Source organism: Drosophila willistoni, chromosome 3R (genome assembly GCF_018902025.1).
Source record: "Drosophila willistoni isolate 14030-0811.24 chromosome 3R, UCI_dwil_1.1, whole genome shotgun sequence".
Taxonomy (NCBI): domain Eukaryota; kingdom Metazoa; phylum Arthropoda; class Insecta; order Diptera; family Drosophilidae; genus Drosophila; species Drosophila willistoni.
Genome location: NC_061086.1, coordinates 27,124,253 through 27,138,600, shown reverse-complemented (window position 1 = coordinate 27,138,600; position 14,348 = coordinate 27,124,253). Strand labels below are relative to the sequence as shown.

The window sequence follows — 14,348 nt, the reverse complement described above, 5'->3', positions numbered from 1 at the left end:
GTTTATCATGCTTATGGCCCACTGTGGGCCTTTTATGCCAAAGGAATCTACCAATACAAAAATGAGAAAAAATAAATAAAACGATTATTTACACTATGAGGGACAACATTAATTATCTATTCGTAAAGGATTAAATTTCATTTTAAATCATTAATTTAGATAAAATCATTAATAACCACTGTGCAGGCCCCGCTATACCCCTTTCAGTGGAAGCTCGAGAGCCAAGCCAAGCCAGGACATAGTCATAAGTCATGCGCCATCCATTTTTCGTAAGCGGAAACTTAATGCTAATGGTCTAAGCTGCCAGACGTAACCAACTAAAGTTTCCTTCATTAAATGCGCCCGTAAAGGAAATGGCTTTAAATGAAACTCGAAACTTTTGCTTTAAGGTTTTTTGTTTTCTTTTTGTTTTTCAAGATCATTTTTACTTCAATCACAGCACAGAATACAGAGAATATTATCTAATGGTTTTGTTTATATAGTTTGGAAAAAGGAAATTTTGGAAACGAAACTTAGAGTCGGGTAAAAACAAAAAACTATTGTCGGGTGATGTGTTTGGTTTTAGTTGGTGTTTGTTGTTCTGTGTGTCTTCACTTCAACTGACGAGTTGCGGATGGTTTGATGGTTGGCGTGAGTGCGAGTCAAAGAATAGTAATAGCAGCGGAGAAAGTTTGTTAATTGGTAAATGGAAAATTGAAAGAAATTATATGAAAACAAAGCAGGTGATTGGGAGTTTTTCTTTCATTTTTCATTCTAATGTATGTACGAAGAGTATATACTATATGTATGTATTTACGTATATAGATTTGTATTTATGTTGTTTCTTTACTATTATGGGGTTTTCAGATTAATTTTTGTTTTTTGTTTTTCGTTTTTAACACACAACTAACATTTAGAGTATCATAATATGTACCATTTAGTTTAGTTAATGCGATTATATGGTTGTATATATGTATGTAGGTATGTAGTTTATGTTAGTTACTAGTTTACGTTAGTTGCTAGAGTTGTTCTGACTTTGTTTCCTTAGAGTTGCTCTACTTTAAGATCAGGTTTTGAAATGTTTATGCTTTTCTTGTGGTACAATAGTTTTTTGAGTTGTTGCATGATTGTTGCGAGTTGCATGAAATCAGATAGACAAAAAAAAAAAAAGAAAACTAATTTATAATCTAATACCTAAATTAGACCAAAAATGTGGTTAATCTAGCACAAACAAAATATTAAAGACAATAAAATATAATCTCAATTGGGGGAACTTAAATCTCTGTAAACAATTAACAATAGAACAATAGTTAAAACATATATATGTATGTATATTTTTAAAAACTAGCAGCTGCATTTGAGCACATTGTGTGTGGTTTCCTTTAAACCTCCCTGCCCTGGGTTACACGCTTTCCTGGTTTTTGCTAGGAAAAGTTCTTTAAAAATTAGAATTACAATTCAGCCTTCCGTCCCTTGACTAAAACAACACAGTATCCTGCGGTGCCAGGTGCTTTTAGTATAGATAATTGTGTGGAAAGACGGCACGAGGAGCCAGATGGTAAGGATCATGTTGATTGCGATAGCGCCGCGCCAGAAATACAGCAAGAACCTGATGGAAATAAAGAAGTTAATAGAAATTATGGGAAACAGTAAGTTCTTAAAATTAATTATAAAAATTAAGTAAATTTAATGTGAAAGCTTTCCACAATTCTGGATATTTTTTTGCTTAATTAATAAACATATAAAGTTAGTTGACATCTTACCCAGTAGATAGACTAACCAAACTAATTAGGCCCTTAGTTAGTTAGGCATTTGCAGAGAATTTAAGTGTTAGTTGTAGTGAGAGTTGAGTTATATAAGTTGATTGCTTGCGTTTTTTGGTTTTTTAAAATGAATAAACACATAGCTCTATGTATACGTATGTATATATATATATATATTGGTATGTATATATGTCTAAAGTTGTATATGTATATAATTTATATTTATGAACTAGCACACACATTAGGTGTGGATTATATATATACTTGTATATATATATATATATAGATGGTAAAAATATAGAGATGCTCGTATAATATGTATTATAGACCCAAATTCCATCAAGTCCAAGACCCACAATTATTGTATGAAAAGTGAAATTTACACATTGACATAAACTTTCTTTCTTTGTTTTTTTTTTTTGTAGAGACACAAACACACATATGTATGTAAATACGTATAAGTATTTATGATTTCTTTTTGCTATTGTGTCTGGGATTAGTTGGATTAGTTATGGGTGAGAATTTATAGGAAAGCGCTTGGCAAGCCGCGCGGATCCTTCTGATTGCGATAGCGCACTGTTAACCAAACACCAACGAACTGAATGCAGCATGTGTTAATAATAATATAGAATAATATAGTCAGATTCATTAGGATTAGAATGCACACAGTTAGTTATTGTGTTGTCACCTACCTCAGTGAAGCTAAAGAAAATGCCCAAACCACCGCACAACTTGAAGGCATAGTTGATCTTATCCTCCAATAGTGGGCCACATGGCTGGCATTGACACTGCGAATCCGATGAGTCAGCGCAGCATTCTTGATTAATCAATTCACAGGATGGCTCATCTGTCATATGAACGCCAGCAACAGAGTTGGTAGCAGTGCTGCTGGTGGCATTGAAACCGCAGCAAAGGAAACTATCCTGGACCTGTTTGCGCAGTACTGGTGGAACTGTCTTCCAGCCCTGTTCGGCAAACTGCTGCTGCTGTTCAGAATTGACAGCCAGACAAGAGCTGGCAATGGAGAACTGGATGAGGAACAACATGAACAGTATTATCATGTACTGTAAGCATATATCTAAAGGTTAAGGCAAAACCAGGTTAATACATTGAATACTAATAGCTTGAAATATAAAATGTATGACTGTTTGTATGCACAAGAAGTTCAATGTTAAGTAAGTATAATAATATTGCCATTCCCCCTTGTTGTGGACACAGTTTGATATCTTTAAGGCTACCAGTCTCTTGTTATTATATACTATGACATACAAAGAGGGATTAGTGAATGAAATACTTAAATATTGATGAATGCTTCTACTTTGCTTCCTAAAATCTCGTTTCTATAACAAATATTTGCTATCAACTTACAAAGTACATACAAAATATTGTGTTATTAGATCAGGTCAATGTTTATAGATAGCCCTTACAGACGTCAGAGATACATACATATGTACGTATGCAAACTAATCTGTGTTAAAGAAAAACAAAAGTCGGGCATGGTCATAATTTGAGTCATTATGAGGTTGCTTTCTCCCCAAGTTCTTTCTTCCTCTATTATTCATACAAAATGTGCGGAAGTATGTGTACTTAAACAACAATTCGACATGTCGCAACCTTCAGCTGCTTCAGAGACTGACTAACTGGCATAAATATGTGCATACATAGCTAGACAAAGTATAACAATTTCCATATGAAAAGGTTTCTACGACGTTGTTTTAAAAAGGATACGAAGAAGAGCATCACTTGATGATGCTTGACAGCGCCAGCGAGGCCCAGCATTGAGATGCAGATGAGTATCACACCGCAGGCGAGGATTCCACCCACAATGGGCAGGTTGGTGACAATAGAGGCAGCCCGAGCATAGACACCTACGCCAATCAGCAAGAAGCCAATCATCTGCAAGAAAACGAATGCGTGGAAGAAGCAGAAACAGAAAAAGGATGATGAGTACAGACATGTATAGACACAAATACGTTACACAAAAAAGGACTGGAAGGACACCACTTGCTACCAAAAGTCGATACCAGCGCACATGGTATCTATCACTGGCACCTGTGCCCAAAAATCAATATGCAAACAAAATAAACTGTTTTGCAATTATCCATATTTTCGTATTGTTTATCATGGGTGTAGCGAAAGGGCTTTGCTTTCCTACAAGTGGCCATTAAGTCATATTAGTAATCCGATTTTAAACTCGATTAAGAAAGTTTGGTACTTAGATTTATATATTTTTTATTTAGCCATGCTGATCCCCCCAGTCGGGATTCTTGCTACCTCCATGAAGTTATTGTTGTTATTGGTGGTTTTCGAAATTCCCTTCCTCTTCCTGGTTGTTGTTGTTGTTTGCTTTTGTTTAATTGAATTAACTTACCACATATAAAATATTGAGCGCTATTAGCGCATTTTTTGAGCAATTAAAGTTTCCACACATTTTTCTGTTTTTTTATTTGATACTTTTCCAAGTTTAAATTAAGTATCTACTTATTTTTCTGCAGCAGCGTTCCGTCTTTCTTTAATCCTCTCAGCGTTGCTCAACACGGTATATAAATGGCAGTGTTGCAAAGCGTTGGAACAATGTCGATAACAACATATCGATAGTTTCAAAACAATGAGGTTGGCGCCAACCTTATCATGGGCACTTATCTAAGGCAAGTTAGGAATAATTTAATGCTATCTCGCAATACTTAAAATCAATCTGTTTTAAGTCTGTTAAAACCTGCTAAACCATGTATCTATGTATAAAACAAGCATATACGTTTATTTCTTTCTTTCACAAGAACAATTGTACGAATATTATCACTGTTGTACCTTTATCAAAATGTAAGAAAATCTGTTTCACAAAAATGTAAACATCTTGGTAAGCAAAAAGTCTTCCCTTTATTTTTTTTATCTGATGACTTCAATTAACTGCAAAATTACTTTGACGCATTTGTTGTAAAGGTTTTTGCAAAACTCTTTACCAAAAATTTGTTGCAACTCCAGTTATCTTTGCTCTTTGTTTACATTTTTGTCAATTACTGAAAGCATTTTCTGGTATTACTGCGTACATTACCAGGGCCATTGTGACTATAAAAGACTGTGGAGTTTTCACACACAATAAACTACTCAAGTGGTCAAAATGAAACTGCAACTCGCTCTCTGTTTTGTGCTCTCGGTTGTAGCCTACAATCTTGTCCATGCCTACGATAAGGATGGTCAACCGGGCTGCAAAACCCAAGAGGAATTGGATATTGGAACCTTCCGGGACAATTGGGATCCCACATCGTACTGGAAATGCGAGGTACTCAACGAGGCTGCCTCCAGAATCAAGTGTCCCAGTGAGATGGGCTATTTGGATAGCGTAAAGGAATGCGTCGACTGGGAGAGTTGGAATTGGGAGGAGCCCGTAGAGCCCATAAGCGAGCCGGAAGACGAATAAACATATTATTCAATGAGTGATGACATTTTTAATAGTCATTAAATTTGAAAAAAAAGATTAAAAAATATAAGAACTCCGCCAGACGGCAACTTAAGCAACAAAAGTTAGACAATTAATTGTAGGTTGTGAACGATATTGAAAAACAGATAAATGTGGACTAGGGGAATCAATCGCGGGTGCGAAGTCCCCAAATGGAAGTGCGACGAGTTCCCACTGTGGGTCGGGCCACCGAACTGTGGATGAATTTGTTGATGCCCATTTTGGGCATTTGCTTCTCCAGCACCTCCATAGCGGCATCGGAAAGCATACCGAATATATCCAAATAATTTAGTGAGGGCATTCCCTTCAATTCGCTGCAAAGATATGACAGAAAAGGACTCTTAGCAAAAGGATTGTTGTTTTTAGTGTGAGAACTTACATAAATGTCGTGGCAGGAATAAGGTAACAACGGGAAAGGGACAAGTACTCCAGCATGTTAAACTTCATAATGGAAGCAATAGATGTTGGTGTAAGACTATTGCAATCAGATAAGTCCAGTTCCAACAGCTGTGGACAACGTTTCTGCAACGTGACCACGTCTGAAATGAATGCGAAATTGTTAAAAATTAATCGCTTAAGTTTAAATAGTTTTACAAAGTCGGATGCTTACGTGAGTCGAAAAGGACGCGACGGCAGCCGGCCACATTAAGGCGTATAACGTTTGACGAAATATTAGCAACCAGAGCAGTGACCGCATCAGCACTTAGATCGGTCCAGGAAATGTTTAAACTGCTCAAATTAGTCAAAGACTCCATCATAATTCGCACACTGTTGGCTGTGAGACCACTGGACATGGATAGATTGAGAGTCTCAAGTGATTTATTTTTGGAAATCTCCAGACAGACATCATCATTTAGTTCAGCATGTTCCAAACTTAGTTTCTTCAGCTGTCGGCAATGTGCCAGTAGCGTTTGCAATGAGTTTTGAGATATGGAAGCCAAACTTAAATCCAAATACTGTAGACGAGATTGCAAGTCAATCGAGGAAGAAGGTGCAAATGCGGGGTCCTGAATCTGTTATAAATAAAGTAAATTAAAAATGTTCAGCTTCTTGAGCGTTCCTAAGCTTACCTCAGCTTGAGCCAGGCGGAGTACTAGTATACCACGTGAAACTATCTGTTCAAGGGCTGTAGGGCACAAGGTGCGCAGTCCTAGATCCAAACGTGTCCATAACGTTTCGTCGCGGGCACAGCGATTAAATCGTCGGCACACGGTGGCCATGCGCAGTAGAGTCTTTTTGGGCAGCCATTTAAAAATGCCCAACAAAATTTCATCCGACAACTTGTCAAAATAGTTTATGCCGCTGATAATGTGGGCACTCACTAAAGGAGTGCGATAGACAAAAAAGTTGTCTGCTGTTCCTCGTAGATTCTTTTGCAAGGATGCCGGGAGGACCGGCAGCGTAGCAGTGGGTGGTATCGGCTTCTTTTGCTGGCGCAATAAAGCTTGCTTGCTAGTTGAGGGCAGCAAATTAAGAACTGGAGAAGCCGTCGGATTATTGACAGTGACCGTAATTAAAGGATTGCGCGTACGTTTGTTGGGAGAATCAGTTTGACTATTAATTGTAACTGTGGCCAATGGATTACGAGTCCGTTTATTAGGGGAATTGGAGTTGCTGCTAATGTCGGAAGCTAGAACTGTCATCTTGGCTTGAGCTGTAGCATCTTCAGGATGGAGCTCCACTAAAGTTGCGTTTTGGCTATCGCAACTGCTGTCCTCCAGTGTAACGTTTGCCGAGTTGGAACCGAGGGTCAAATTGATACGCTGCGCCTGCTGGTGGGCCATACGCGGTGCATTGGCGTGAGGCGTCGTCTCGTTGGAATTCTCGTCACTAGTTGCACTTGCACTTACCGCCAAAGCAATGGCCGATGAGCTACTCTCCTCGGAGTCCAGCATACCTATGCCCATTTCTTCAAGTGCCTCGTAAGTGAGCGCCGAGGGGGAAGATGCGTGTTCGTAGTACGACGCCACTGCAGTCTTTGAACCGGAGCTGGAGAGACCCGCAATTGTGGCGATCTTACTTGTTGAGCGTTTTCTGTTGGCGGGGCAAAATTAACATTAATTAAAAAGTGCACACTAGCATTATATCCATGGGTCAAGCACCTTTCATTTCAATTGCTCTTACTCAACAAAAACATAATTGTTTGACCTCAATTTAATTTTGTTTAATATTTCAATGGGCTGTGACGTCACGGCGCTTTAAAATGGTATTGCTTCTTATCAATTGCGTTCTTATTTGTTAATTAAAAACTAGGCAACTTAATTACCTGGAAACAGGACACAAATTTTCAATGTTTTCCGCTGTTTTATGCTTACGGCTGCTCATATTTACACTATAAATCAGGATCAAGAAATCTAAAAAACTTCGCGCTATTTTTACAGCGTTGCCACTACCACTACCACTTCCACAACCACAAGTATGGCAACATAAGCAAGTTATCGATAACAACCGACCGCTAAAATTTGATACAATTTCTTCATTATTCATTTAATCGGTTTTTTATTCAGCATTCTTTTAAAAAGCAGGGATTTGACAATATACCTTAAAACTCTTATAATTTTTCTTTTGTCACGATTACATTTTAGGATATTGTTTTATAATTGCAATTCTCTTGTTTAATTTGGATAGTTTTGACCATGATAATATTTCAATATCAAGGCAAAGAGTTCTATTCATTTTTGGTACCAATTTAGAAAACTCTGCAGAAAATATGAAACATTTTTGAATAAATATTTTCATATATGTGGTGGCGGCAAAAGTTTTAAGACCCTCAATTTTTTGTCCGTTTTCTGATATAATTAAAAAAAAAACACAAAAATTTAAAGGAGAAAAATTAAGGAGTTCTTTTTTTTAATTCACACCCAAAAACTGCAAGACCTTAAAAGTGCTGAGCCTCACTAAAGTAGAAAACATTTCAAGACAAAAGTATATAAAACACTTTATCCAAAACCAAAAAGGTGAAACAATCTGCATTTACCATGTCATGCCAAAGAAATGCTCATTGGGTTATATAGTGGAATTTGAGACGCTCATGTTCGTTGGGTTAACTGCACATTAATTTGTTCCACTATTTTTTTCGATACTTTGAAAACTATCGATAATATTAATACTGCTGCGATTATGTCCCACACGTAATTTTGCTAGAGAAATAAAGAAAATTATTGACTTAAATTGTTAATTGCACATATAAAAACGCTTGGCTAGTGGAAAACATACCACTGCGCAGATATGGACGACGACATGGTGTTGAACCCAGGTCCACCCGGTGTCGATAATAATGCCAAGTCAGAGGAGAAAGATAAGGAGGGTGAGAAGGAGACGACATCAAGCAAGGCGGGCAAGTCGCGTCGCCGTTCCACATCTCGCCGCCGCTCCAATTCAAGGAGGCGCTCCCGCTCGCTGTCTCGATCACCCACACCACCACGACGCGGCCGCTATGATTCTCCGGAATACGGACGTTTTGATCGCCGACGCCGCTTTGCCCCTCGCCGCTCGCCGGACCGCCGTAGGTCCCCTCCATGGCGTCGTTCTCCAATTCGGCGTGGTCGTTCCCGCAGAGGAAGATCTCGATCTCGCTCGCGCAGCAACAGTCCTGCCGGTGCAGGCCGCTGGTCGCCGAAAAAGAAACCTGCATCGCCTCCCCTACCGCGTTCCAACCAGCCACCAGCTCAAATATCAACCGGCTATAATGTGATGCCACCGCAAATGTATCAACAGCCTCCGTATGGAGCTCCACCCGATGTTGTGTATCACGGTCATCAGTATGGAATGCCTCAAGCTAATGCTTTTGCATCGCGTGGTCCTCCCGGATATGTTGGCATGCAAGGACCGCCACCATCTCAGCCTAGCTTTAATGCAGCCTACGGTCCGCCAGGAACCTGGGGCGTAAATGGTAAGTACTTAAACACCTTTTCTATACCCTTGCCAATTATATGACATAGAAATTTACTTAAAAACTGGACACGCTTTAGTTGTCAGTGACAAATCACACTAAGTGTGAGTTACATATCAAATCATTTAATCTACTTTCGATTGAAGCTTTAAGTATCATAGACCTATAGTTACAATGGGAGAGTTTGAGTGGACAAAACATTCGAAGGGTATATAAAGCACGAAAAAGACCAAAATTAACTTTAATCACTTTTGTCCACATTTTTCTGTAGAGTATGGCCAACAAGTGTGGTTACCCCAGCCCCAATTGACCACTGTGCCGCCGCCAGTTGTACCAGAAACAGCTCTGGTTTCGCCACAACAGGCGACAGTGGCTCCACTACCGCAGCAACAGCAGCAGCCGCCGGCACCACAACAACAACTGATCGATGACGGACAAAAACCACCGGCGCTTGAGGGCGCAGGTTTGCCGCCACAGGATGGTAAGTGTTGGAAATGAATTCTACTCTTCTCAATGAACGAAAATTCACATGCAAACCTCTCACATTATTGTTTTATTATTGTTGTCATGATTACGCCCCTAACTAAAAAACGAAAACGAAAACAAAAGAACCAAAAAACATAAAACATAAAGAATTTATAGCTAAAATAAAACAGAAAATTGTAAAGTTAAGGGAGCTAACACTACTGAACCGGGCAAAATGTTTTGAATTCCTGAAATTCAAATCGAAACTTAAAAAAAAAAAACCTTAAATCGTTCAAATTTTATTTGGCGAGTTTTTTGTGTGTAGTCGACTGGACGCTCAACGTCGTCACCCACCCACAACATGCACGACTCTTCTTCAGCCCAACATGCCCGCCCGCCCCCCAACGAGGACAGGCAGAACAAGCGCGATAAGCGACGCGGGGCGACGCGACACGGTCAGCCCAAATCCTGATCCGGCGACGTGCCGCCATACCGTGTGAAACTAGTCGGGTGAAATGCACTCGCTGACTGCATTTTGTAAATGAAATTTTGAATAATTTCTCTTTATCTATTGGGAATGTGTATTAATTTGAGTTTTTCTTTTCTACCTACCTAAAATATGGCAGCTGTAGCCCAGGAGGCCGAGAATCAAAAGGACGAGCTCAAGAAGCAGCGAGCCAACTATGTGAAGAAAGTCTTGATATTGAAGAAGGAAATGAAAGTGCTAAAAGAGCAACGAGAAGATTTAGCAGCCGGTGGAGAGCCACCAACCCCAACCACATCGAATTTTATTGAGGAAAATGATCGATTGCAGGTGAGAATCCTACAAAGGCAAATGAGTCCACAAGTAAACTAAGCCTAAAATCCGTTTATTTTGGTGCCAGGTACAAATTAAAAAGAAATTGGACACAATCGAAAATGTTATTGATATGCTCAATGGCATCATTGGCGATGAAGAGCCCGAGGATGAACAGCGTAAAAAACCATTGGCCGAAAATGCAACAGTTAACAGCAAAGAGGAGCCCTCGGCAACGACCTCAAGCGATAGCTCTGAAAACAGTTCGGATTCTGACTCATCTACAAGCAGTTCATCCGATTCTTCATCTGATGACGATAACGATGATGACGACAACGAGGATCAAAATGAAGGCACTCCGACAGATCGTCTTAAAGACCGGGCCATCAAGTCAATGAAGGCCAAACAGCAGCGAGGAGTAGGCGAAAATGTCTCGGCCACAAGTGCAACTTCAAAGGCAGCTGGAGCCCCCAACCAGCAACCGGCACAAAGCTATAATTTTGTGTTTTTCGATCCCGAGCAGCATTGGTGCGATAGCTGTGGCGTATTCCCAAAGACAGCGCGGGACTATCTAAAGCATTTGCATACCGAAGAACATATGAATCGTGACATTATTGAGACACCGTGGCATGTGGAAATCGATCATGATCCCTTTCCCACCTACGAGAATGCCCCTACCAAGCGTGTTCCGGTTCGTGGCATGCAGTTCTTGGTGCCAGCGAATGCCTGGTTCTGTAAACTCTGCAGCGTCTGGATTGGTGATTTGCATTGTGCTTCAGCGCATCTGAAATCAAGGCTGCATTCCAATCGTTATGAGGTGAGATTGGCGAGAGACTCCCATTGTCAATTGGTAGTGTTAAAATGATCTCTTCCTTTATCTTTCTAGCTGTACCTTAAAAAGACTCCGAGCTATGAAACCGATTGGATAGCAAATCGTGATCGGGCCCTTCAACAGCAAAAGGACAACGACGAGGTCAAGAATAAAAAGACCAAAAAAGACGAAGACAAAGTCTCTAAGAAACGTAAAAAGAAGAGGTGAGAACTACTTTACCTGTAAACCAAATTTAAAATTAAACACTTAATTTGTTTTTCGTTAACAGTGATAAGAAAAAGAGGAAGCACAAGCATGGAAAGAATAAGCATAAGCGCAGTACTTCTTCATCATCGGATAGTTCGTCATCCGAAGATGAGAAAGCGCAGCAACCAAAGAAAGGCCGCACCGACGACCAGGTGGACAAGTCATCAACTTCATCTAGCAATGTCTCAAACAATGCCTCCTCAATACGCGTTACTATGCGCAAGCAAGGATCATCTGCTGAACGCTCAGCTCCATTGAAGCCTGAAGCTTTGGTACATCCTGTGGCTCCACCGCCTCCCAATATCAAGGATGCCCTCAATTCGGATGGACGTGGAAAATGGACATCTGCCGGCGGAGAGGAGCATACTGAAGATCAGAAAAAACGCGACGAGGCCATGTTGCAGCAATGGAACACAGTTCAGCCGGTGATCAGTGAGAGTGAGAAAAAGTTGCTGGAGCAACTCAAGGGAAAGCTAAAGACTAAAACGCGCGACCATCATAAATCTGGTACCTCTGGGACAAATGCTGCAAGTGATGACAAGTTGAAGCGAGGCGGAGGAGGAAGCAACTCCACTACAAAAAGACGTACTCGCTCCCGCAGTCGTCCACATGAGACAAAGCGGCGCACTCGATCCCGTAGCGGTAGCCGTGGACGTCTTGATCGCGATCGCCGAGATCGAGAACGTGATCGTGATCGCGATCGTGGCCGTGATAGGGAGCGCGAACGAGAACGGGATCGCGATCGTGACAGACGTCGCTCGCGCAGTCGTTCGCGCAGCCGTGGACGTAGACGCTTCTCGCGTTCGCCTCTAAGAGGCAGTCGGCGTAGCCGTTCGCGGGAGGCACGACGTCGTCGCAGTAGCCGTAGCCCTAGCCACTCTGAAGATCGAGTGGAACGACCTATCGTCAAGCATTCCGAATTTCGACCACGCGCCCAGCCCAGCCAGAAATCCAGTGAGAGCAAACGGGACAAGAAGGAGACAACTGCCAAACCGAAAGTGACCAAAAACAGCGCCAGCTCAGGTACCACCAGTGCAACGACGGGAGGCAAAAAGTTGCCATTTATTGGCAAAATGCCAGTATTTAAGAAGCAACCGACTGCTTCTGCTGGAGTCGGCGATAACGCTGCAGCTGCTTATACCAATGGATCGCTAGAAGCGCCGCCACCGCCGCCGCCACCACCTATGGGCGGCGTTCATATGGCCCCAGCAGTTCCGCGTCTAGCAGCTCCAACAGTGGCTCAAATTCAAATGGCCATGATGGAAGATGCCTATGGCAATGCACCGCCTTTTCATCCCGACGCTGGAATGATGGTTGACTACGATGAATTGATGCCTGATCCCGTGCAATTTGCCAATTTGATGTCACATGGCCCGCCGCCACCACCGCCTGGAGACGGATCAGATGGAGATACAATTGGCAAAGATTCAGATGGAACCGATCAGCAGGCAATGGAAAACGACGAAGAGGATGTTCTGCCGCCCGGCATTGATGAAGCTGAAACTGATCTAGTGCCGCAGCCATTGGACGCTGCAGATCAGCCCAGGGATGGTGATCTACCCAAAGATCTGGCCGAGGCACTTGACATCATATTTCCCACAGATGGTGTCATGGGCGAAGTGGCTGACGAAGCCAGTCAAATCCCAAGCGAGCCGCAGACTGTTACGACTATTGTGGAGGACACAACGGTGTTGAGTGAGCATAATCTTCTGGACTTGGCCAATCAGGGCATACATTTGGTGACCATCGATGAAACGTCCACGTCGAGCCCCATAACAACAACAACAACAACGGAGGCAACTGTCCCAACCTCGGCTCCGGCTGCAGATATAATTGAAGAACCTAAATCCCTGGAATCGCCTAAAAAGCCATTGGCATCAATCCAGGATGAAGAAAACCAGTTGGTGAATGGAAAATCAACAGATGACTCCTTAACGCGCAGCACAATCAGTGTAAATCATACAGACGCCATTGATATTCCCATGCCTGGATCACCACAACCACCGCAACCACTACAAAGTGCCGCTTACATCTCTGACGCCGTCTCAGAGACCAAGGATATGGAGGAGAAGATGATGATGGATCTTGAAGATATAGCCAAGCCGACAGAACCAACCGTGGACTTGGAGAAAATGCGCCATCAGGCAGAATTGGACGAGCTGGCCATGCTGGGTATCGATAGTAGCGACATGGCGGCACAATGTATGTAAAGAGACAGAATGGCCACATCACCTTCACTTCATCCACATCATCATCGACTCACACTCACACACTTTCTCGCCACATCGACAGTTTTTTTTTTTTAAATCTTAATTATGTTTGTTTGATACTCAATTATTTTTCTTCTGTCTGTATACTCTTCCTTCCATAGATGCATTATAAACTTTGGTTGGACTTTTTCCCAGCTATCGAGTGACGCATGCCGACTCCTTATCCTTCTTTTTTACATTTCAACAACATACGCAAGAAAAACAAAAAAACAAAACAAAAACTGAGGCGTCAACAAAATATGTAATAATCCATTTTAGTTTTTACCTTAAAAAGCTCGCTGTTCCTCTCCTGGGAGAGCGTTTTATGTGACACAATGTTTTTAAGTAAATAAATGCGCATATATGTATGTAATATATGTATGATGGAAGTAGGAATCGAGCGGTATTATTTTGTCGGAAATATGAGTTGGATAAGTTATAAAGGAATCTTTTATGATCAAATTCCATTACAATAATTCCACAACCATCTGCGGAATATAAATAAATTAAGAGAAAGTTGTCAACAACTTTAGGAATAGATCTTAATCCAATGATTTCTTATCTTTAGGGGCTGTAATCCCTTGTTTTGATAATGTCGGACTTCAAATTAGCCGCTTTAATGCAAAATTTGTTTTTGATATGTAAATATTTTTATAATGAAGGAGAAGA

General features: G+C 41.2%; 4 protein-coding genes across 6 annotated transcripts; 2 read left to right on the top strand and 2 right to left on the bottom strand.

Annotated features, from left to right (window-relative positions):
- Positions 1-785: 785 nt before the first annotated feature.
- LOC6647712 (tetraspanin-13) lies at positions 786-4,289 on the bottom strand. 2 transcript variants are annotated; one of them, XM_002069650.4, is made up of 4 exons: positions 4,114-4,287; positions 3,471-3,638; positions 2,435-2,806; positions 786-1,588 (listed from the first exon to the last, which is right to left on the bottom strand). In XM_002069650.4, the coding sequence occupies exons 1-4, from the start codon at positions 4,171-4,173 to the stop codon at positions 1,493-1,495; spliced, it is 696 nt and encodes a 231-aa protein (XP_002069686.2). In that variant the 5' UTR covers positions 4,174-4,287; the 3' UTR covers positions 786-1,492. The 2 variants fall into 2 exon arrangements, with proteins under 2 accessions (XP_002069686.2, XP_015032842.1); XM_015177356.3 differs by lacking the exon at positions 786-1,588 and adding an exon at positions 2,193-2,340 and having other exon boundaries at positions 4,114-4,289.
- A 556-nt stretch (positions 4,290-4,845) lies between these two features.
- LOC6647713 lies at positions 4,846-5,263 on the top strand. Its single transcript, XM_002069651.3, has one exon. The coding sequence runs from the start codon at positions 4,861-4,863 to the stop codon at positions 5,158-5,160; it is 300 nt and encodes a 99-aa protein (XP_002069687.1). The 5' UTR covers positions 4,846-4,860; the 3' UTR covers positions 5,161-5,263.
- LOC6647714 (S-phase kinase-associated protein 2) lies at positions 5,169-7,601 on the bottom strand. Its single transcript, XM_002069652.4, has 5 exons — positions 7,466-7,601; positions 6,270-7,233; positions 5,810-6,212; positions 5,579-5,738; positions 5,169-5,513 (listed from the first exon to the last, which is right to left on the bottom strand). Exons 1-5 carry the CDS (start codon positions 7,522-7,524, stop codon positions 5,327-5,329), a joined length of 1,773 nt encoding a protein of 590 aa, XP_002069688.1. The 5' UTR covers positions 7,525-7,601; the 3' UTR covers positions 5,169-5,326.
- Positions 7,602-8,296: 695 nt separating this feature from the next.
- LOC6647715 (zinc finger matrin-type protein CG9776) lies at positions 8,297-14,066 on the top strand. Of its 2 annotated transcripts, XM_002069653.4 has the most exons (7): positions 8,297-9,091; positions 9,363-9,572; positions 10,183-10,370; positions 10,441-11,169; positions 11,239-11,387; positions 11,453-13,632; positions 13,802-14,066. In XM_002069653.4, exons 1-7 carry the CDS (start codon positions 8,428-8,430, stop codon positions 13,810-13,812), a joined length of 4,131 nt encoding a protein of 1,376 aa, XP_002069689.2. In that variant the 5' UTR covers positions 8,297-8,427; the 3' UTR covers positions 13,813-14,066. The 2 variants fall into 2 exon arrangements, with proteins under 2 accessions (XP_002069689.2, XP_023034411.1); XM_023178643.2 differs by lacking the exons at positions 8,297-9,091; positions 9,363-9,572 and adding an exon at positions 9,859-10,093.
- Positions 14,067-14,348: the final 282 nt, after the last annotated feature.